Source organism: Candoia aspera, chromosome 3, assembly GCF_035149785.1.
Source record: "Candoia aspera isolate rCanAsp1 chromosome 3, rCanAsp1.hap2, whole genome shotgun sequence".
NCBI lineage: Eukaryota > Metazoa > Chordata > Lepidosauria > Squamata > Boidae > Candoia > Candoia aspera.
Genome location: NC_086155.1, coordinates 113,068,306 through 113,091,135, shown reverse-complemented (window position 1 = coordinate 113,091,135; position 22,830 = coordinate 113,068,306). Strand labels below are relative to the sequence as shown.

Below are 22,830 nucleotides of genomic sequence, written 5' to 3'. Positions count from 1 at the left end.
TTTCTTATGACCACTCAAGGAAGAAAATTCCACAGACTCCTGGAAAAGTTGTGCCACTGCTAAGAAAATTTTCTAATCCTTACTTAGCATAAATAAACATTTCTTAGTGTGAATGAAAGACTTCTTCCATTCATGCTGCTGCTTCCTCTTGGCACTACATTAGAACTGCTATGTATGTATAACAAAAAGAAATAAAAAGAAATATTGTACTGTGATATACCTGAGGCTTTTTCAGATCAAAACAATATAGCTATATATAACAGTATAGCTATACTGTTATATATACATGAAGAAAAGGACGTGTTTATGTTTGGGGAAGTAAATATCAAAACAGAAGGACAGCAATACTAGGATTTTGCCTTCTGCTGTAAGAAGGTGGAGATTCCCTTTGTATATCAGTTCATTCAAAATAATTGATAAAATATCATTGTCATGCCATTATTAGAAAATAGCCTGGGCGCCATAAGGTAGATTATAGTTTTTAAGATGCAGAAAACTCTCAATCTGCAATTATACACTCACTTTCTTGAGGCCAGGTCTAGCATTTATTCTCAGCGCACCCAAAAAGGATCACATCCAAGCCACTTTCCTATTCCTTGCTGAATGGAATCCCCTGCAGTTTCCCCTCTGGCCTCGGGGTGTCGCTGTTAGCCAACGTGGGCGCCAAAGAGGGTGGAGAAGAGCTACTCTCCAGACAGGGAAAACAGCAGACCACAAACACAAAGCAGTCTTGCTAAACGGGAAGGTCCCACAAATTAAGAGGAAAGGAAACTGTTTCTTACTAGCCGAGATTCCCCGCATTCCGAAGAGAATCTGAGGCAGTTACTTTATCGTAGAGGAGATGGAGCGAGGCCAAGGAGAGAATGGCAGAGCAATCAGAAGGCAAGTACTGTCGCTCTTACTGTTGTCGGTTTCCTGCCGGGTCGTCTCAGAGCAGATTCATTATTCGGTCCCTGAGGAGATGTCAAAAGGGTCTGTAGTGGGGAATCTGGCAAAGGATCTAGGACTGAATCTCAGAGAACTGGCAAGTCGCAAAATGCATGCCCTCTCTGTGGACAAGGTGCAGTATTTCAGAATCAGTGCAGAAAATGGAAACCTCTATGTGAATGACAGGATAGACAGGGAGGAAATATGTGACAGAACCCCACTGTGCCTTCTTAATCTTGAATTAGTGATTGAAAATCCTTTAGATATTTACCATCTAAAAATAGAGATACAGGACATTAATGACAATGCACCACAGTTTCTCAGTAGCACAATCCAGTTGGAGATAATTGAAACAACCCAACCAGGCACCAGATTCCTTCTTGGGAATGCCATAGATCCGGATATCGGCACAAATGCTTTACAGGATTACCATCTTAGCACCAACCCTTACTTTACCTTGGATGTGAAAGAGAGTCAGGATGGAAATAAATTTGCAGATTTAGTACTGCAGAAGCCACTTGATCGTGAGACTGAACCAACCCTTCAGCTGACAGTTACAGCACTGGATGGGGGGAAACCCAGAAAAACTGGAACAGCCCAAATATGGATCAATGTCACCGACGCCAATGATAATCCACCTATATTCACCCGAGAAATCTACACAGTCAGTCTGAGGGAAAATGTGGCAGTTGGGTTCCTTGTGCTGCAGCTTGTAGCTTTGGATAAAGATGAAGGTTCACATGCACAGATCAGGTATTATTTCAGCAATATACCATTGAGTGCAAATAAGAAATTCAGTCTGGATTCAACCAGTGGAATAATTTCCCTCGTGGAACCGTTGGACTTTGAGGAAGCCAGAGAATATGTGATGACAGTAGCAGCAAAAGATGGAGGTGGATCAATGACCCATTGTAAAGTAGAAATAAGGGTTCTTGATGAGAATGATAATGTGCCAGAAATGATGTTCGCATCCGTTTTTAGTCCAATTCTGGAAGATTCTCCGTCTGGGACAGTTATTGCTCTCATCAATGTGCATGACAGAGATGCTGGTGATAATGGGAAGGTATCTTGTTATTTGCAAAATAATTTCCCCTTTAAGATATTTCCATCTTCTAAAAATTACTACAAGCTCATGATAGACAGACCACTGGATAGAGAAAAAGCATCTCAGTATAATATTACAGTCACAGCCACTGACAAAGGAACTCCTCCGCTGAGCACACACAAAACCGTCTTGCTGCAGATCTCTGATATCAATGACAATGCCCCTGCCTTTGAGAAAGCTTCCTACAGCATCTATGTGCCAGAGAACAATCCTTCTGGTGCCTCCATCTTCCAGATTCAGGCCTTCGATCCAGATGTGGACCAAAACTCACAGATCACATACTCCATCCTCACCAGCAACATTGAAGAACTTCCCATCTCCTCCTATATCTCCATTCATTCCGAGACTGGCACCATCTATGCCCAGCGATCCTTTGACTATGAGCAGTTCAGGGAATTCCAGCTGCAGGTGAAGGCCCAAGATGGAGGTAGTCCCCCTCTCAGCAGCAACGTTACAGTCAGGGTGTTTATCCTGGATCGGAATGATAACAGCCCCCAAATCCTGTCCCCTTCACCAGAATCCAAGGACTCTTCCCTCTTTGAGGTGGTTCCTCGTTCAGCCGAGGCAGATTATCTGGTAACAAAAGTGGTGGCCGTGGATGCTGATTCCGGACACAACGCCTGGCTCTCCTACCACCTGATTCAAGCCACAGAGCCGGCACTCTTCACCGTTGGCTCTCATACGGGTGAGATCAGGACAGCGAGAACCTTTTTGGAGAGAGATTCCATGAAGCAGAGACTCGTCCTTCTGGTGAAGGATAATGGGCGGTCACCTCTCTCAGCCACCGTCACTCTGAACCTGGTGTTTGCTGAGAACTTCCAGGAGGCCCTTCCGGAGATGAAAAACCTGATGAACAGCTCAGAGGATCAGTCTGACCTGCAGTTCTATTTGGTGTTGGCCTTAGCTGTGATGTCATTCCTATTCCTCTTCACAGTGATTCTGGCCGTTGCCATCAAGCTCAGGCAGTCAGGAAATTCCAGGTTCCTACCCTGTTTTGGTCCCACTTCCCATTCCACGACTGGGGTCATATTTCCACCCAATTTTCAAGATGGGACTCTGCCTTATTCCTACCAGCTTTGCCTCTCCTCAGAATCCAGGAAGAATGAAGTTACCTTCCTGGCACCAAACATTCATATTGCTGAGAATGTGCTTTGTGGGGAAAAAACTGAGGTGCCTCTTGCAGGCAATGGAGGAAAAACATTACACCACGAGATGAAGAATAATGGGAAGGTAAATATCGTTTCATTGCAAATTCCATAAATCCATCCCCTAAGAAACAGCACAAGCCTATGCTTGTTTATTCAAAAGCAGGTTCCATTCTATTTTACCATTCCCATACCTAAAATTATATTTCTTGGCAATATTTCACTGAGCCATTTAACATGACTTTCTCAGAAAATGGAATAATTAATCTGAATTGTCCAACTGAGTACAATAGCAAGGTAAGTTTCCTTTCTTAAGAACTTCCATAATGTTTAAAACAGAATTTATAACATTAATTTTAACTGTGGATTTCTTGTGTCTAGGTAGTAAGTGTTCACATGAAGTGCAAGGTTTTAAACTAGCCTTTATTCTACTTAATTATACTTTTAAAGTGGGTCTTTAAGTCCTTTTCAAAATATTATTCTGTGGTAGTATTTGAATTATTCTTGCATAGATTAATGACATAATAATTTAGGTAATATACCTGGTGAGAGAATTCCCTTACATCATAATGATTTTAGGAATATGCTGATCTAAAACAATATGAATCGCTTAGATTCATTGTTTGACTATCTCTTCTGTTTTCTGTCTTGAAGTACTCACTTTTCACTACCTTGCACTCTTGTCTAATATTACATGTAACTGAATCCAAGCATTTACTTGAGACAAGTAAATATCTCTTGTGTTTTACTGTAACGAAATGTTTGCTAGAACGAAGAGCTTCCCTAGGTAACAGTTAAAAATAAAAGTTTTTTAATAGTAAGCAATGCTGGTGTTCCCTCCAAAAATGCAGTGGTCATGCCAAGTTAATACGCATGTAACTAGGTGCTACAACAGAAAATGTATAACCAGGAAACTCAAAATTAGTCAAAATCCAGGTCCAAGGCCACAGAATCATAGAGTTTGGCCACCATATCTAGTCTTCTACTGAATGCAAGGCATCCAAACTAAAGCATCTGGGATAGATGGCAGTCTAGCTGCCTCTGCTTGAACATACAGTAACCAAGGAAGAGGCACCAACCACATCTCTGCGTAACTGGTTCCACGGTCAAACCATTGATACTGTTGGAAAGTTCTTTCTAAAATCCAGTTGCAATCAGCTTTATTAGAACTTTGTTATTACATGTGCTGCATTCTAAAATGACAGAGAAAGAGCCTTGACCTTCTTCTTTATTACATCCTTTCAAGGATTTGAAAAGTACTATCATTTTCCTTCTCTTCTCATCTTAGCATTCTTATAATTATTGTTAATTATCTAGTGTCACAGAACAGGGCCCTAAATATATAACTAAGGAAATAATTTCTTTCTCAGCTAAACTTTGATCTCTCTTCACAATGGTTAACTGGTAAATTCCCAGATCATCCCTTTAGTCCTTCTCTGAATCTACTTTTAGTCATCTGAACCCTTCTAAAGATGTGCTAATAACCCAATGCAAGATCAGATCTGTGCAATGCAAAATAAAGTTGAAGAAGTAGTTCCCACAATTTAAAATTTTATTTCTATTCATGCAGCTAACATTGCATTTCTCTTTTTTGCCACTATATCACACTGCTGACTCATGTGGTTAGCAATCTACTATTCCGATATTTTTTTCACACCGAGCCATTCTGTGCCATTGGATTTGATTTCTGTTTCCTAAGGGAAGAACTTTGCTTTTGTCTCTACTGAATACTTATCAGACTGTTTCTCTAATCCATCAAGAAAATTTTGAATTTTACTTCTGTCTTCTAGATAATAGTTATCCAACCTAATTTGGGCTTAAGTGCAAATTTGCTTCAACTTCATAATTATTCTGCTGTATGTAATAGTTGATGACTGTAGGATACATGATTATTTTCAATGGGAAAAGCAGCTGTCCCACACCCCTCATGGACTGCGCAAGTGCAGAATGAGCTTCCTGATTCTATTTGCAAAAATGGAAAGGGGATGCATTTAAATTGCGTATGAAATGGAACCTTTTCTGCATCATGAGAACTGCCAATAGGTAATAACGTTCTATTGACCAATTGATAGCAGTGTTTGGATGTTCCTTTAGATTATGCCTCAGAATTCTTAACTTTTATTTTCACTTGGTTGCCACCAAGATTTTCATACACAAACTCCTTGACCATCTGGTAACTAAAGAAATATAGGAACATCATACTCCACTCATAAATATTTCTTTGAAATGTTCTTCTCCATCAAAAGAAATTCTCTTCCATCAGGTCAAATGGGAATAGTAGAAAAGAATAGTAAAGATATTCAGCATTGCACTAAGAGCATCAGTTCAAGGCCCAGATTTTGGTTGAGTTTGGCTGATCCATCAAAAGCTAAGCAGGGTCAGTTTAATCTTGGATAGGAAACTACCAAGAAATCTTACGGTCGTAGGCTAGACAGGGAAGTTGAAAAACAGAAGGCAACAATGACAGGAAATTTCTGCCATTAAAACTACAAAGTTTTTCACCAGGAGTCAAGCTGGCTGGAAGGAATCTTTATCTACCACCTGTATAGAGGTGTTTACATAATGCTCTAGGATGCGAAATAAAATAACTATATTAGTTGATGATAAAAATGCAACAGGACTTTAAAAGTGTAATCACTTAAGATTTTGCCTATCTCAGATTTTTTTTTCATTAGCACTGTTACCCTATGAATCAGAAGTATTAAATTTATATAAAGAAAGTTGAAGCATCAAAAAGCACAGCAACCAGTTTCTTGCATTTTGCCAATAATGCATTTGACCCATTTGGCTCAATATTGTCTGGTGTAGTTACTGTTATAGGATTTTTTCACTACTGTAGCGGTTATGAAATTTGCCTGATGTGCAGAATGTCACTGGTTTGAAAACTCACAGAATTTTTAGAAGATTACTATTACTTTTTTTCTTTCTTTACTGTTCTTTTTAGAACAAATTTACCAATGTACCATTTCATAATTCTTCTTGTCACTTTAGGTAGGAAGGTTTCAGCTTCACCCCAGCTCCCAAATAGCCCAAACAAATAAGTACTGAATCCTATTGCAGTACTTATTCATTTGGGTTATTTGGGAGCTGGGTAAAACAACAGCAGCAATTCCAGCATTTCTGTGCTGCACTAGAGGACTTTAAAATTTTTTAAAAGCCCAATGGAAAAGTGGATTGTTCAGAAGAAGAAAAACAGTAATTTTTAAAAAAATGTTTCTGCTGGAACGTTATTGTTAACAGCTGTTGCAGCAGAGATTAGAGGTGCAGAGTGGCAACCCAGTTGATGGGATATTTCTGTCACTGTCTGCAGTAGCCATTTGAAGTAGAGGGGTCTCCCTAGCAGAAACTAAATCACAACAGACGAACTGGAGTGCAGTGCTTGAGCTGCCACAAGCCAGAAAACACTACTTTTAATATGGAATAGGCAGAGGTTGCATTTGCAGTGTATTGGGGGAAAGAAGAGGATGAAATCATCCATTCTTTCCTCCCAGACATTGTTGGTGGTCCACAAATAATAATATGAATCACCAGGAAGCCTCTTTCTATCACTTTAAAGCAATGTTTCTCAACCTCAGCAACTTTAAGATGTATGGACTTCAACTCCCAGAAATCCCTAGTCAGCATGCTGACTATGGAATTATGGGAGTTGAAGTCCGCATATCTTAAAGCTGCTGAGGTTAAGAGACACTGCTTTAAAATTACAATTCAACAATAACTTCTGGCAAGGTCTCCTTCTCCTTCTCCTCCTCCTCCTCCTCCTCCTCCTCCTCCTCCTTTTTCCTACTATCGCGGGGTCTGCTTTTCAGATCCTGAAACGCCACTTTGCACTTCTGGCAAGGTCTAAATCACTCTTATTCCATATGGGACCTGCCATAAACTGCTCATTGCTTGTCAGTTTTCAGTAAATGAGGTTTAATCTAATCATAAGAAGGGAATATGGTTTCATTTCTTCTACATCATTATAGCAGTGAGGAGAACAGAGAACTAATGGGGTATGTTTAAAAGGCAATTAAAAGTGATTTATTAAGAAAAAAACCCTCTAGCCAACTTTCCCCAGACTCTTTCAAAGCATTTCAAGATACTCTTGATTATACTAGAATGCCAAATGATGAAAACAGAGTTGCAAGCAAAAGAAAATCTTGATATTTGGTTATCCTATATTTAAGGAATATAAATTCCATTTTTTTCCATTGAATGTGTGTCTAGCAGCTTCAGTTTGGAGGAATTCTGTCCTATACCACAGTGTCAAATCCTTTACAGAGTCCAGTTGCACACGTTGAAAAGGTTTATTAAAAATCCCTTACCGGGGTGTATGGTATCTCAAAATCATGCATATTTATGAGTAGACTTCTAGTGTCATACATATACATTACATTCCTAAATTTAAAGTTTTAATTTCACAGAAAAAGGCATGAAATGTATTATAATACCACCATGATCATTCAGATGCAAATTTCTGTGTACTGCACATACCAATAGAGCCAAATATCCTAATATATAATGTGTGAAATCATTCCAGGCCATATACAAGGGACAGCACTTCCAGACACTGATATTGTTGCTATGTCTCAGTTTTACTTTAAGTGCAAAATGCCATTCAATAGGTTACACTGTGATTTCACAACAATCTTTCCCTTTCTCCCTGAAAAGTGGGTGTAATCTGGCACCACAAACACTGGTCCACAACTATCTTTTAGCAACTATCAACTGCACAATTCATGGCTAAAACATCTGGTTTGGACAGTCTTGCTTCTTCCCAGAACCCCTTTTCTAACTTCTTGCCCAGTGAAGAGTTCTGGAGCACTCAGAAACTTGCACACACTTTGTTTTTATGCCAGATTGATCATCCTAATGAAAGCGTCTCCAAATTATGGATTCCAGAAAAGATAGGAGTGCTGATGAAAGGAACTGTGGCTACTTTGGTACTGAGACTTTTTATCAGATAGATGAGTTATTGCTTCTACTACTGAAAAAGTACACAAAAAAAACTGTAAACATATATTATTTACCAAATCTTGTATATATTCAGCAAACTGTCCCACACAATAAAAATGGGAAAAAATCTGAAGTTATTTCTTTATGGCTGAGAAAAGAAAACCACTGCAATGTAGATAAACTCAGGAGAAACCCGCAACCTTCTTCATACTCCATGTCTTTCAGTGTCCCAGTGGGAATTTGAAACTCCTCAGGTTGCTGGATCGCACAAAGCACTTTTCACAACAAGTGGGATGGACAACAGGAGGAAACTATACAAGCAGTCCTTCATAATCATACAACACCATCAGCAAAATGGAACAGAGCGATGTTATTTAAGATGCTTCTTGCAGTTCTGCACTGAGACTCAGAGGGCCGCTGTTGGCCAACACAGTTCTCAGAAAGGAGCTGGAAATCTCATGGGGCTTCCTGCGCTCTGGTCTGACTATCCAGTCACCGAGTGCAGCGCAGCCAAACAGCAGGACTGAGGGATATGCAAGACCATGGCTGAGAAAAGAAAACCACTGCAATGGAGATAAACTCAGGAGAAACCCGGGCCCCTGTTTGTGCTCCCTTTCTTTCGGTGTCCTAGTGGGAATTTGAAACTCCTCAGCTTCCTGGATCGCACAAAGCACTTTTCACAGCAAGTGGGATGGACGGCAGGAGCAAAGCTAAGAGCAGGTCTGTAAAAAGGCAAGTACCTCTCCTCTTCTTATTGTCTTTCCTCTGCCAGACTGTCTCGGAGCACGTTCGCTATTCAATTCCAGAGGAAATGGGAAAGGGTTCCATTGTGGGGAATCTTGCCAAGGATTTGAGACTGAATACTGCAGAAGTGGGAAATCGCAACCTGCATATCCTTTCTTTAGGCAAAAAGCAATACTTCTCCATCAATGCCGAAAATGGGAATCTGTATGTAAACGACAGGATTGACAGAGAGGAAATCTGTGGGGAAACTGCATTCTGCCCCATCAGTTTTGAAGTAGTGAGTGCCAACCCTATGGACATATTTTATATAACAGTAGAGATCCAAGATATTAATGATAATGCACCACATTTCTTAAATGGTGATATCAAGCTGGAGATAAGTGAATCCTCCTTACCAGGAGCCACATTTCCCCTTGAACAGGCAGAAGATCTCGATATTGGGATATATTCTGTCCACGAATATCATCTAAGCATTAATCAGTATTTCATTTTAGCAGTTAGCAGGCAAGATACTGTAAACAAGTATGCAGAATTAGTACTGGAAAAACAGTTGGATCGTGAAAGTGAAAGCACTGTTAGTTTAACCCTTACTGCTCTTGATGGAGGAAACCCTCCAAGAACTGGAACAGCCAAAATACAGATCAGGGTCATGGATGCTAATGACAACCCACCCATCTTCACTCAAAAAGTATACAAAATCAGCCTCAACGAGAGTGCATCAAAGGGATCTACTGTAATGCAAGTGAAAGCTACAGACAAAGACGATGGCTCCAATGGCCACATCACCTACTGCTTTAGCAATATTGCTGACAATGCTCATCAGAAATTTGAGTTAGATCCACAAGATGGACTTATAACAGTAAGGGAAGAAATAGACTTTGAGGAAACAGAGAGCTATACCATAGGGATAAAAGCAAGAGATGGAGGTGGATTAGTAGATCACTGTAATGTTGAAATAAAGCTATTAGATATGAATGACAATGCCCCAGAAGTCATTCTTGCCTCCACATCCAGGGAAATACCTGAAAATTCTGCACTAGGAACATTAATAGCTCTTATCAATATAAACGATAGAGATTCAGGGGACAATGGGGAGGTTAGCTGCCATTTACAAAATGCTTCCCCGTTCAAAATAGTATCAGCAGCTAATAACTACTATAAGCTGCTTACAGATGGTCCCCTAGACAGAGAAAGCACCCCAGCGTACAATCTTACAATCACAGCCACAGACAAAGGTACCCCCCCTCTTTCTACACAGAAAACCATCTCACTGGAGATTTCAGATATCAACGATAATGCCCCTGCCTTTGAGAAACCCTCTTATGCTGTCTGTGTGCCAGAGAACAATCCTGCTGGCGCCTCCATCTTCAGCATCAAAGCTGTAGACCCCGATCTTGGCCGTAATGCTAGGATCACCTACTCCATCCTCACGAGCAAAATAGAGGAGCTCCCTCTCCCATCTTACCTCTCCATTAACTCAGAAACTGGCACTCTCTATTCTCAGCGGTCTTTTGACTATGAACAACTCAGAGAGTTTCACGTACTAGTGAAGGCTGAAGATGCAGGCTCCCCACCTCTCAGCAGCAATGCCACATTGAAGGTGTTCATCCTGGACCAAAATGACCAAAGCCCTCAAATTCTGTATCCTTCTCAAGGAGCAGAGGGCTCGGCCTCCTTTGACATGGTGCCTCGCTCAGCAGAGATGGGTTATCTGGTTACGAAGGTGGTGGCTGTGGATGCCGACTCTGGGCACAATGCGTGGCTGTCCTACCATCTATTGCAAGCCACTGAGCCAGGGCTCTTCACAATTGGTGCCCACACTGGTGAAGTCAGGACATTGCGGATGTTTTTGGAAAGAGACGCTCTGAAGCAGAAGCTAGTGGTCTTAGTAAAGGATAACGGGCAGCCACCGCTCTCTGCTACAGTCAGTCTCAATCTGGTTTTTGCTGAAAACTTCCAAGAGGCACTGCCAGAAATAAATAACCAAATCACTGATTCAGGGCATCAGTCTGAGCTGCAGTTCTACCTAGTGCTGGCCTTAACTTTGATCTCATTTCTATTCCTCTTGACTGTAACTCTGGTCATTATGATGAAACTCCGACAGTCAGGGAATCTGAAATTCCTTCCGTGCTTTGGCCCCGTTCCCCATTCAAGCAATGCTATTATATTTCCACCAAATTATGAGGAAGGAACAATCCCTTATTCCTATCAGCTCTGCTTATCATCTGAGTCCAAGATACATGAAATTAGTTTTCCAAGTCCCAAAGTTCAAACTGCTGAATATATTTCATGCAACCAAAACTCTGATACACTTCTGTCAACTAATGGAGTTCATATCCTAAATTCTGAGATGGATAAAACTAATTTGGTGAGTTTTCTTTTCAAGAGTACCAACTTTACAGTTTATGTATCTTGCTACTGAAATTGAAAATGTTAAAAGATTCTATAACAATTACCAGATCCTATAATTTCTGTATAGAAAAAAAATTATTTAGTATATTGTATGGCTCAGTTATGTGTCCTTTGCATATTGTTTCATTTTATTTTAAGAAAGATAGGTGTTTTATAAGTAGTGATTGAAAACACCTGAGAACTGATGGTTCTCTTCATACACCTTTCTTTCTAGTGAAAGGAAATGAGTACATTTCAGTGATATAAAAATGCTTTGAATGAAGTATCAGCAATAACCTCCAAATGTAAATAATGAATGATGACTTTTTAATGCTTCTTCAATAACAAATCTTGCAATAGTAGACCATTGGGAACATTTCAAGCATTTACAATGCTTCACCTTATTTGATACATATGAAATGTCCCAATAATGAACACCAATATTTAGCATTGAACATTTCTACAAGCTAATAATATGAAATCACATTGTGTTTGCCATTGTGACTGTAATTTGTCTAAAATCACTTCTGCTGTCTCTCTCTCTATTTTCTAAAATAGATTACACTAATTACATTTGAATTATAAACCCTATATACCTATATAGGGTATATAAACCCTATAGACCATATAGACCTAACCCTAAAACTATAAACCTTAATTTGCTGAGCACAGGAGAAATTTTCTTACAGATTAAGAGACAAAAATAAGCCAGAGGTGCCATACTAAGTTTATATGGCTCACTCCTGAGAGTGATAAGATAATGAAAAACAACTTGGGCATTTTAAAGAGATTCACTGCTTTCCTTTCCTCCCAACATAATCGACACTTTCTGATGAATACGTCAATGCAGCTTACAATTTGGAAGTCTAAAACTAAGAGAAAGTCAGTAAGGCTCACTTCCTCAGTATTTCATAAGCAATATTGCAAGAGATTAGAAGAAAAGGAGAACCAATGTCACCTCGTCACACTCTCATTAGCCATGGCAAGAAAATGGTAGAATCTGCCCCTGATATCAGGTACTCGCAGAGACCAACAAAATGTGAATTGCAACATAACATTTGCAACTACATCTTGTTTTATGCTTGTTGCAGTTGTGGACTTCCGCATTTAAAACATGGAAGACAATTTTGGGATACATGAAGGCTAGTAAGTTTTTTAGCAGTGAAAACATCTTTCTGGCAGAGTCTAACTTCTGCTGCTTGATATAAGGAGAAAAGCTGAGTCAAACAATAAAGTCCTTTATAGATTTCAAAGGCCAGAAATTTAGACTCCACACAGAAGAAAGGACAGTAAAGTACAGTTTAGGATCTCATGCATGCAGCACTGCTAGAAAAATTAACTCATTTTAATTTGTATGCTGTGACATAAATGAAATGAATCAGCATTGAGTTAGGCACATATGCGGGTCTCAAAAAACACTGGTAACTTTGAAATATCCCATTAGGATATTGGAACAGGGAGCAGAGGAGCCTGAACACCTTCTAAGAAAGACATCTAAGCTTCTTAATCGTGTTGTTTCTGATAGGAAGCTGGAGATGGCATTCCTGCTTCTTCATGAGTCAGCAAATTAGGCTTCTCCCCAACTAAGAAACTGAACCATTCCACAATCTGTCAGGAATGCAGTTAAAAATGTATACAACATATCAAGTTTATCATTAATGGTTAATTTTTGAAAAACCAAGGACACTTTATGTACCCTGAGAAAAGATTAGTGTGCCAGATAGTCAGACTGAGAGGGTTGGATTGTTGTGCAAGTCATCTCTTCCTAAATAGTTTAACTGTTTCTCTGGAACAGAGTCCATATTTGGAGAGAAGAAGCACTCTTATTATTGTTATTTCTCATTTCATCTTTTGTTGAGTCTAGTCACTCAGACTGGTTGCTTAAATAAATAATTCATCCATATTTACCACAATGCAGGCCACACTTTAGAGGACTATACACAATGCCCTCACTTTTGGAGCCATCCAGATCCCGATGCTCAGTGGGGTTTCAGAAAGCGATATATAGGACCTATCAGAATAGTGTCTACAGTCTCTCTTCCCTTAAGCTCTCAGACAGAGATACACAGATGTTACATTACATGCAAATCATGTAAAACCTCATACATGGAGCATGACATAATACAAAATCTCTATATATTTCTGAAAACTGGAGGGAACCTATAACTACGAGTCAACCAGTTAATCTATCAGCCATGGCAGCAAAGAGTTAGAGGTCTTTTTATCTCTTGGCTGTCATCTAATTGTTCTCCAATTTGTTCAAAAGGGGGAGTCTGAGAAAAGATGTTAGCTGAGGGGATGGAAGTGGGAACTCTAAACTACTCAAAGAACATTATGTGAGGTGGGGAAGTGAGGAGCCAGGGCACCTGGTAGCAGTGCCCCAGGGAAGGAAATTCCCTGCCACACAGGCTAAAGACATGCAAGAGATGAGTCCTTTCAAGTATACTTCCAATTATTTTACTTAAGTAGAGGAGTACAGAGATAACCTGGAAGGGGGAATACAAGAATTGTAATTAAACAACTCAGTCCTGGGAAGGAAGGAGTGAGAAACAAGATAACCCCAGCTCGATTCTATTTGGTGTGGGGAGGGATATATTGGCAGGCTTCCAAGGATCTGGTCTTATATCCTACAGCAGAGGTGTTCCAGTGGTCCCTGCATTGTTTATTCCCTGACCTAGCCTATTTGATGGCTGTTATTTTAAGCTGGAATAAGCTAGTCAATGTCAGGATTTGGATCTCTCTAGGTTGACCATTTGACCAATGGACCAACTCATTTGATAAGAAAAACATAAGCATAGCTGCCGAAAATGGGTTTTAGTTAAAAGAAGATTGGGAGTAGTAGAACAGGTCACAGAGAGATGGAAGGGGGCAATGCCAGAGAAAACCAGCTAAGTTGTAGGACACAAGACTTCTGGCATGGAAAATATCATTTCAAACTATCTCCCCCATGCACACCAACACACTCAGCATTGCCCACACATATAGTACATTTATTTTCTCTTGTATATGTACTTTTCTTTGGTATTTGACATAAATACAATAATAAATAATAGCGTCAAGATAAAAAATGAATTGGCATATATCTAACAGTTACTGACTTGTTGAGATTCTATAGTGTCATTTTTACTTTTTGTCAAGATCCCAATGAGGACAAAAATAGATCTAAATAACTTCTTTTTGAACTGTGTGTGGACTATGAGTAATGTAATGTAATGTAGATTAATGTAAATTACAAACACTTGCAAGCATTATTGATTACCATAGTTTGGTATGGCAAGGGATCTTTTCATTGAGCAAGTCAAAAGGTAGCTTTACCCCATACTAATCAATGACATTGTAAGAAAGAGTTTTGGGTGTTTTACAAATATGAATTACGTACAAATGCAAACTATAATAATGGAGACAGTGAAAGGAAGCTATTTACAAACAAACCCTTTACTAACACTCTGATTATATACTAATTATATAATCTAGAAAATTATATATTAGAAAAACTGCACAGGAATTACAAGACAGGTGAAAAGATGTAGAAGAGATTCTATTCAATTTCAATTATTGGTTCAATTTCTGGTTGGTTTCATTAATGAAAAGCATGTTCTAATTTTTACATAACAGGTCATGGTGCTCAGGAATTTAGAACTCATTATATGATTTAAATTGAATTTCCAGTTGTGTCAGCAACTGTCATAGGCAAATCTACTCTACTGACTATTCAGAAAGTTATCCTAATTCTAAGAAAATTTCCTAAGGCATAAGATGAATCAATATTCCTTCATGTGAATTGAAAAGTTCTTCAATCTTCATCTTGCTATTAGAACTGCTATGTATGTAAAAGAGAAAGAAACGGAAAATGGAGATTTATTATTTTATAATATAATATTTATTATATTACGTTTTCATATGGCTGAGGATAAACTGAAACTCTGGATAAAAAAATTGGAGCTACAGTACTGTGCAAAAGTTTTAGGCAGGTGTGAAAAAATGCTGTAAAGGAAGAATGCTTTCAGAAATACAGTATATATTGTAACTGTTTATCAATTTACAAAATGCAAAGTGAGAAAACAGAAGAGAAATCCAAATCAAATCAATATTTGGTGTGACCACCCTTTGCCTTCAAAACAGCATCAATTCTTCTAGGTACACTTGCACACAGTTTTGAAGGAACTCAGCAGGTACGTTGTTTCAAACATCTTGGAGAACTAACCACAGATCTCCTGTGGATGTAGGCTGCCTCAGATCCTTCTGTCTCTTCCTGTAATCCCAGACAGACTCGATGATGTTGAGGTCAGGGCTCTGTGGCGGCCAAACCATCACTTCCAGGGCTCCTTGTTCTTCTTTACTCTGAAGATAGTTCTTCATGACATTGGCTGCATGTTTGGGGTAGTTGTCCTGCTGCAAAATAAATTTGGAGCCAATCACATGCCTCCCTGATGGTATGGCATGATGGATAAGTATCTGCCTGTATTTCTCGGCATTGAGGACACCATTGATCCTGACCAAATCTCCAACTCCATTTGCAGAAATGCAGCCCCAAACTTGCAAGGAACCTCCACCATGCTTCACTGTTGCCTGCAGACACTCCTTATTCTACCGCTCTCCAGCCCTTCAGTGAACAAACTGCCTCCTGCAACAGCCAAATATTTCAAATTGTGACTCATCAGTCCAGAGCACCTGCTGCCATTTTTCTGCACCCCAGTTCCTATGTTTTCATGCATAGTTGAATTGCTTAGCTTTGTTTCCACATTGGAGGTATGGCTATTTGGCCACAATTCTCCCATGAAGACCACTTCTGGCCAGACTTCTCCGGACAGTGGATGGGTATACCTGGGTCCCACTGGTTTATGCCAGTTCGGTGCTGATGGCACTGCTGGACATCTTTCGATGTCAAAGGGAAGTAAGTGTGATCTGTCTTTAATCTGCTGCAACAAGTTTCCTTGGCCAACCACTGCGTCTACGGTCCTCAATGTTGCCTGTTTCTTTGTGCTTCTTCACAAGAGCTTGAACAGCACATCTTGAAACCCCAGTCTGCTTTGAAATTTTTGCCTGGGAAAGACTTGCTGATCCAGTATAACTACCTTGTAGTTATAGCCAATGTCATGAAGAACTATCTTCAGCGTAAAGAAGAACAAGGAGCCCTGGAAGTGATGGTTTGGCCGCCACGGAGCCCTGACCTCAACATCATCGAGTCTGTCTGGGATTACAGGAAGAGACAGAAGGATCTGAGGCAGCCTACATCCACAGGAGATCTGTGGTTAGTTCTCCAAGATGTTTGAAACAACGTACCTGCTGAGTTCCTTCAAAACTGTGTGCAAGTGTACCTAGAAGAATTTATGCTGTTTTGAAGGCAAAGGGTGGTCACACCAAATATTGATTTGATTTAGATTTCTCTTCTATTCTCTCACTTTGCATTTTGTAAATCGATAAACAATTACAATATATACTATATTTTTGAAAGCATTCTTCCTTTACAGCATTTTTTCACACCTGCCTAAAACTTTTGCACAGTACTGTATATTCTTAGATACACAGGAAATGGACTGTGTTCATGACAAGGAAAGTAAATATCAAAGCAACAGGGTAACAATGCTGAGATTTTGCCATCTGTAGTAAGAAATTTAAAATTAATTTAGGTATCAGTTCATTCAAGATAATAGTATCATTGTCATACCACTGTTGGAACCTAGCCTGGGTGCCATAGGGTAGGTTAGAGTTTCTAAGATGCAGAAAACTCTCAATCTGCAATTATATATTCACTCTCTTGAGGCCAGGTCTCGATAGAGTCTTGCTACACAGGTATTACATTGCACTGAACATCCTGATATTAACAGCTCATAACATGAAAGAAAGTCATTGGAAGAGATACATTACAATTACAGCATGATGAGGAGAAAAAGCAAAAAGCAGAAGGGGACTCTTCCAAAACTGTGTTGCTTAACATCGCATTTATTCTCAGCGCACCAAAAAAGGATCACATCCAAGCCACTTTCCTATTCCTTGCTGAATGGAATCCCCTGCAGTTTCCCCTCTGGCCTCGGGGTGTCGCTGTTAGCCAACGTGGGCGCCAAAAAGGATGGAGAAGAGCTACTCTCCAGACAGGGAAAACAGCAGACCACAAACGCAAAGCAGTCTTGCTAAACGGGAAGGTCCCACAAATTAAGAGGAAAGGAAACTGTTTCTTACTAGCCGAGATTCCCCGCATTCCGAAGAGAATCTGAGGCAGTTACTTTATCGTAGAGGAGATGGAGCGAGGCCAAGGAGAGAATGGCAGAGCAATCAGAAGGCAAGTACTGTCGCTCTTACTGTTGTCGGTTTCCTGCCGGGTCGTCTCAGAGCAGATTCATTATTCGGTCCCTGAGGAGATGTCAAAAGGGTCTGTAGTGGGGAATCTGGCAAAGGATCTAGGACTGAATCTCAGAGAACTGGCAAGTCGCAAAATGCATGCCCTCTCTGTGGACAAGGTGCAGTATTTCAGAATCAGTGCAGAAAATGGAAACCTCTATGTGAATGACAGGATAGACAGGGAGGAAATATGTGACAGAACCCCACTATGCCTTCTTAATCTTAAAGTGGTTATTGAAAATCCTTTAGATATTCACCATCTAAAAATAGAGATACAGGACATTAATGACAATGCACCACAGTTTCTCAGTAGCACAATCCAGTTGGAGATAATTGAAACAACCCAACCAGGCACCAGATTCCTTCTTGGGAATGCCATAGATCCGGATATCGGCACAAATGCTTTACAGGATTACCATCTTAGCACCAACCCTTACTTTACCTTGGATGTGAAAGAGAGTCAGGATGGAAATAAATTTGCAGATTTAGTACTGCAGAAGCCACTTGATCGTGAGACTGAACCAACCCTTCAGCTGACAGTTACAGCACTGGATGGGGGGAAACCCAGAAAAACTGGAACAGCCCAAATATGGATCAATGTCACCGACGCCAATGATAATCCACCTATATTCACCCGAGAAATCTACACAGTCAGTCTGAGGGAAAATGTGGCAGTTGGGTTCCTTGTGCTGCAGCTTGTAGCTTTGGATAAAGATGAAGGTTCACATGCACAGATCAGGTATTATTTCAGCAATATACCATTGAGTGCAAATAAGAAATTCAGTCTGGATTCAACCAGTGGAATAATTTCCCTCGTGGAACCGTTGGACTTTGAGGAAACCAGAGAATATGTGATGACAGTAGCAGCAAAAGATGGAGGTGGATTAATGACCCATTGTAAAGTAGAAATAAGGGTTCTTGATGAGAATGATAATGTGCCAGAAATTATATTCGCATCTGTTTTTAGTCCAATTCTGGAAGATTCTCAGTCTGGGACAGTTATTGCTCTCATCAATGTGCATGACAGAGATGGTGGTGATAATGGGAAGGTATCTTGTTATTTAGAAGATGATTTGCCATTCAAGATTCTTCCATCATCTGAAAATTACTACACACTTCTGACAGACAAACCACTGGACAGGGAAAAAGCATCTCAGTATAATATTACAGTCACAGCCACTGACAAAGGAACTCCTCCGCTGAGCACACACAAAACCGTCTTGCTGCAGATCTCTGATATCAATGACAATGCCCCTGCCTTTGAGAAAGCTTCCTACAGCATCTATGTGCCAGAGAACAATCCTTCTGGTGCCTCCATCTTCCAGATTCAGGCCTTCGATCCAGATGTGGACCAAAACTCACAGATCACATACTCCATCCTCACCAGCAACATTGAAGAACTTCCCATCTCCTCCTATATCTCCATTCATTCCGAGACTGGCACCATCTATGCCCAGCGATCCTTTGACTATGAGCAGTTCAGGGAATTCCAGCTGCAGGTGAAGGCCCAAGATGGAGGTAATCCCCCTCTCAGCAGCAACGTTACAGTCAGGGTGTTTATCCTGGATCGGAATGATAACAGCCCCCAAATCCTGTCCCCTTCACCAGAATCCAAGGACTCTTCCCTCTTTGAGGTGGTTCCTCGTTCAGCCGAGGCAGATTATCTGGTAACAAAAGTGGTGGCCGTGGATGCTGATTCCGGACACAACGCCTGGCTCTCCTACCACCTGATTCAAGCCACAGAGCCGGCACTCTTCACCGTTGGCTCTCATACGGGTGAGATCAGGACAGCGAGAACCTTTTTGGAGAGAGATTCCATGAAGCAGAGACTCGTCCTTCTGGTGAAGGATAATGGGCGGTCACCTCTCTCAGCCACCGTCACTCTGAACCTGGTGTTTGCTGAGAACTTCCAGGAGGCCCTTCCGGAGATGAAAAACCTGATGAACAGCTCAGAGGATCAGTCTGACCTGCAGTTCTATTTGGTGTTGGCCTTAGCTGTGATGTCATTCCTATTCCTCTTCACAGTGATTCTGGCCGTTGCCATCAAGCTCAGGCAGTCAGGAAATTCCAGGTTCCTAGCCTGTTTTGGTCCCACTTCCCATTCCACGACTGGGGTCATATTTCCACCCAATTTTCAAGATGGGACTCTGCCTTATTCCTACCAGCTTTGCCTCTCCTCAGAATCCAGGAAGAATGAAGTTACCTTCCTGGCACCAAACATTCATATTGCTGAGAATGTGCTTTGTGGGGAAAAAACTGAGGTGCCTCTTGCAGGCAATGGAGGAAAAACATTACACCACGAGATGGAGGATAATGGGAAGGTAAATATCGTTTCATTGCAAATTCCATAAATCCATCCCCTAAGAAAGGGGAGCCTATACTGTACATGTTTATTCCAATGTAGATTACATTCTACTTTACCTTTCCAACACTTAAAATTTTATTTCTTGGCAGTATGTCACTGAGCCATTTAACATGACTTTCTCAGAAAATGGAGTAATTAATCTGAATTGTCCAATTGAGTGGAATAGCAAGGTGAATTTCCTTTTTAAAGAATTTCCATAGTGTTTTAACGTAAAAGGAGTTATATTAATTTTAGTACTGCATTTCTTTTGTCCAAGTACTTTGTGTTTGCATGAAGTTAAGGATTTTAATCTGACCTTTATTCTATTTAAGTCGATAGTGGGTTTTTAAGTCATTTTCGACATATTACTCTGGGATAGCATTTAAAATATTCTTGCATAAACAACTGATACAATTTTGAAGCATATATACCAGATGAGAGAGATGTTTTTTTTATAAGGCTTTTAGGAATATGCTGATACATATTACTTCAAGGGTTGACTAACTATTTCTGCATCCAAGTAGATTTGTATTGTATTTTATGGTCTCAATATATTTGCTAGAACAAAGAGCTTCCCCAGATAATACTGTATTTTTGCATTTATATTAAGCTTTCTAATAAGAAAGCTTCAGAAATCTATATAGCCTATGCTAATATACCTAATTAGGAGGAGAGTCTAACATCTCTTCAAGTTCTGCTTTCTGGATGCTTTTCATTATAAGTGCCATTCCCTTAGACTGGTAGCCTGGATATGATCAATAGCTATACCACTGCATTTAGAGAAGTGCTTTATATTTGTGATGTGTGAATGAGACTTATTTAAAGAACCACAGTTAAATTCACAATAGTTTTAATGACAGGTAGTGCTGGTATTCCATTTAAAAGTGCAGTGGTCATGCAAAGTTAAGAGGTTTGTAGTCATGGGGATAACACAAGATTTATGATCATAGAATCAAAGAGAATTGGTCAAGATCCAGGTCCAAGGTCTTAGAATCATAGATTCAGGCCATTTTGGCTACCATTCCAAATTAAAGCATTCTAGGAAGATTGAAATCTAGTTTAGCCTCTGAGCACATGGAAGAAAGGAGAGTTGATCACATCTGTAGGCAGATGGTTCCACTGTCGAACCATTGTTAGTGTCAGAATATTCTTTGTAACATTCAGAACCTACATCTTAGAACTTAAATCTATTTTTGTATGTCATACATTCTGAAATGAGAGAGAAAACATTTGTCCTTTTTCTCCATTATTCTGTAGGGGTGCTTGAAAAGTGCTATCCTATTCTTTCTCTTCTTATATTAACGATCTCATAATAATTTTGATTGCCAAGAGTCACAAAATAGGACAGTAAACAAATAATTATTTTCCCCAGCCAAAACATACCTTAAACATACTTCATATTTATATTTCCCTGATCATCCTTTAATTCATTGAGCCTGTGTTCAGTTTGTCTAAATTCCTCTTAATGTGGGCGCCCACAAATGATGCTATAATGATGGAGTCCTACTAAAGGAAAGTAATTTAAGCAACCACTTCCCATGATTTAAAATTCCATTTTTCTTCATGCAGATAAAATTGCATTTGTCTTTTTTGCAACTGCATCACATTGCTGACTCATGCAATTTGGAATTAAATTCTGAAGAGATGAGTGTAGAATGAAATATTTGGATTTTCATACACACATTCCTTGAACATCTTGTAACTAAATAAATATAAAAACTTAACATTCCACCCATAAAAACTTTATTTTACTGTAGTAGCTGATAAAACTGCAACAGGACTTTAAAAGACTGATCGCTCAAGATTTCTCCTAATTCAGATGGCATTTACACTAGCTCAGTTACCGTTTTGGGAAGCTGCAACAGAGACTTTGGTAGCATGACCTATGAAAAATTAAATATTGGAATTCCAACTCTTCAATCGACGTGTGCCAGCATTTCTGAAACAAGCTCCTTTGGTAGGCAAGTCGCAAGGCAGATTTCAAAAACGAGGCAGAGCCAGGGCAAAAATTAAATAGATATAAATTTGGTTGTTATAAAAATTAAATCATACTAATTAAATACAGTTAATACAATTATACTCCACACAGTATCTTTCTATCATATTAAAAATTGCAATTTAGCAATAACTTTGGAAAGGGCTAAGTCTCTGTTCCCCTGCATAGGGCCCAGCTTTAAACTTTCTTGCCTGTACTTTTCAATTTCAGCTTTCAGTAAATACATAGTTATGTTTAACTGCAATTATTATTTATAATAATAATTAAATTTATATGCCACCTGACTCCCAGCGACACTCGGCAGTTATGTAAATATAATTTTATATCTTCTACATTATAACAGTGAGTAGAAGAGAGTTGGCCACCAAGGGATTTGTACGAAGAGGTAATTTAAGGTGTTCTAAAAAAAAAACCCAGCTACATTCCCCGAGACTTCCAAAGCACCCACAATACTCCCAATTATACAAGAATTCCAAAAGATGAAAGCAGAAATCCAGAAAAATAGAAAATGTGCATTTGACAGACAACTTGGGAGTATTATTTCTGTTTCTCCACTGTATATTTGGAGTGTGAAGGAATTATGTCCTGCATTGTGATGGCGAAGCCTTCAGAGGATCCAGGTGCACACTTTCAAAACTTCATTAAAAATCCCCCAACCAGGCAATAGATCTATCTCAAGAACATGCATCTTTGTAAAAAGATTTCTGATGTCACACGTATACATTTATGCATTATGAAGTTTTAATTTCACTAAAACATCAAATGAATGTAACCAGCATGCTCATTACTTACCTACACTTTCTGTGCATTGTACACTTACTATTAGTTTATAAAGTAAGGCCATATAAAAGAAACATGATTTCCAGATATTGATGTTTGTGTTATTTCTCAATTTCACTTTAAA

The 22,830-nt window shown here is 39.6% G+C and overlaps 3 protein-coding genes across 3 annotated transcripts; all 3 read left to right on the top strand.

Moving 5' to 3' along the window:
* Positions 1 to 738: 738 nt before the first annotated feature.
* Positions 739 to 3,294, top strand: LOC134493835 (protocadherin gamma-B5-like). Its single transcript, XM_063298635.1, has one exon. It carries the CDS (start codon positions 842 to 844, stop codon positions 3,290 to 3,292), a length of 2,451 nt encoding a protein of 816 aa, XP_063154705.1. The 5' UTR covers positions 739 to 841; the 3' UTR covers positions 3,293 to 3,294.
* Positions 3,295 to 8,803: 5,509 nt separating this feature from the next.
* LOC134494659 (protocadherin gamma-B5-like) lies at positions 8,804 to 11,278 on the top strand. Its single transcript, XM_063299908.1, has one exon. It carries the CDS (start codon positions 8,804 to 8,806, stop codon positions 11,276 to 11,278), a length of 2,475 nt encoding a protein of 824 aa, XP_063155978.1.
* A 6,105-nt stretch (positions 11,279 to 17,383) lies between these two features.
* LOC134494657 (protocadherin gamma-B5-like) lies at positions 17,384 to 19,937 on the top strand. The gene has a single exon (XM_063299907.1). It carries the CDS (start codon positions 17,487 to 17,489, stop codon positions 19,935 to 19,937), a length of 2,451 nt encoding a protein of 816 aa, XP_063155977.1. The 5' UTR covers positions 17,384 to 17,486.
* Positions 19,938 to 22,830: the final 2,893 nt, after the last annotated feature.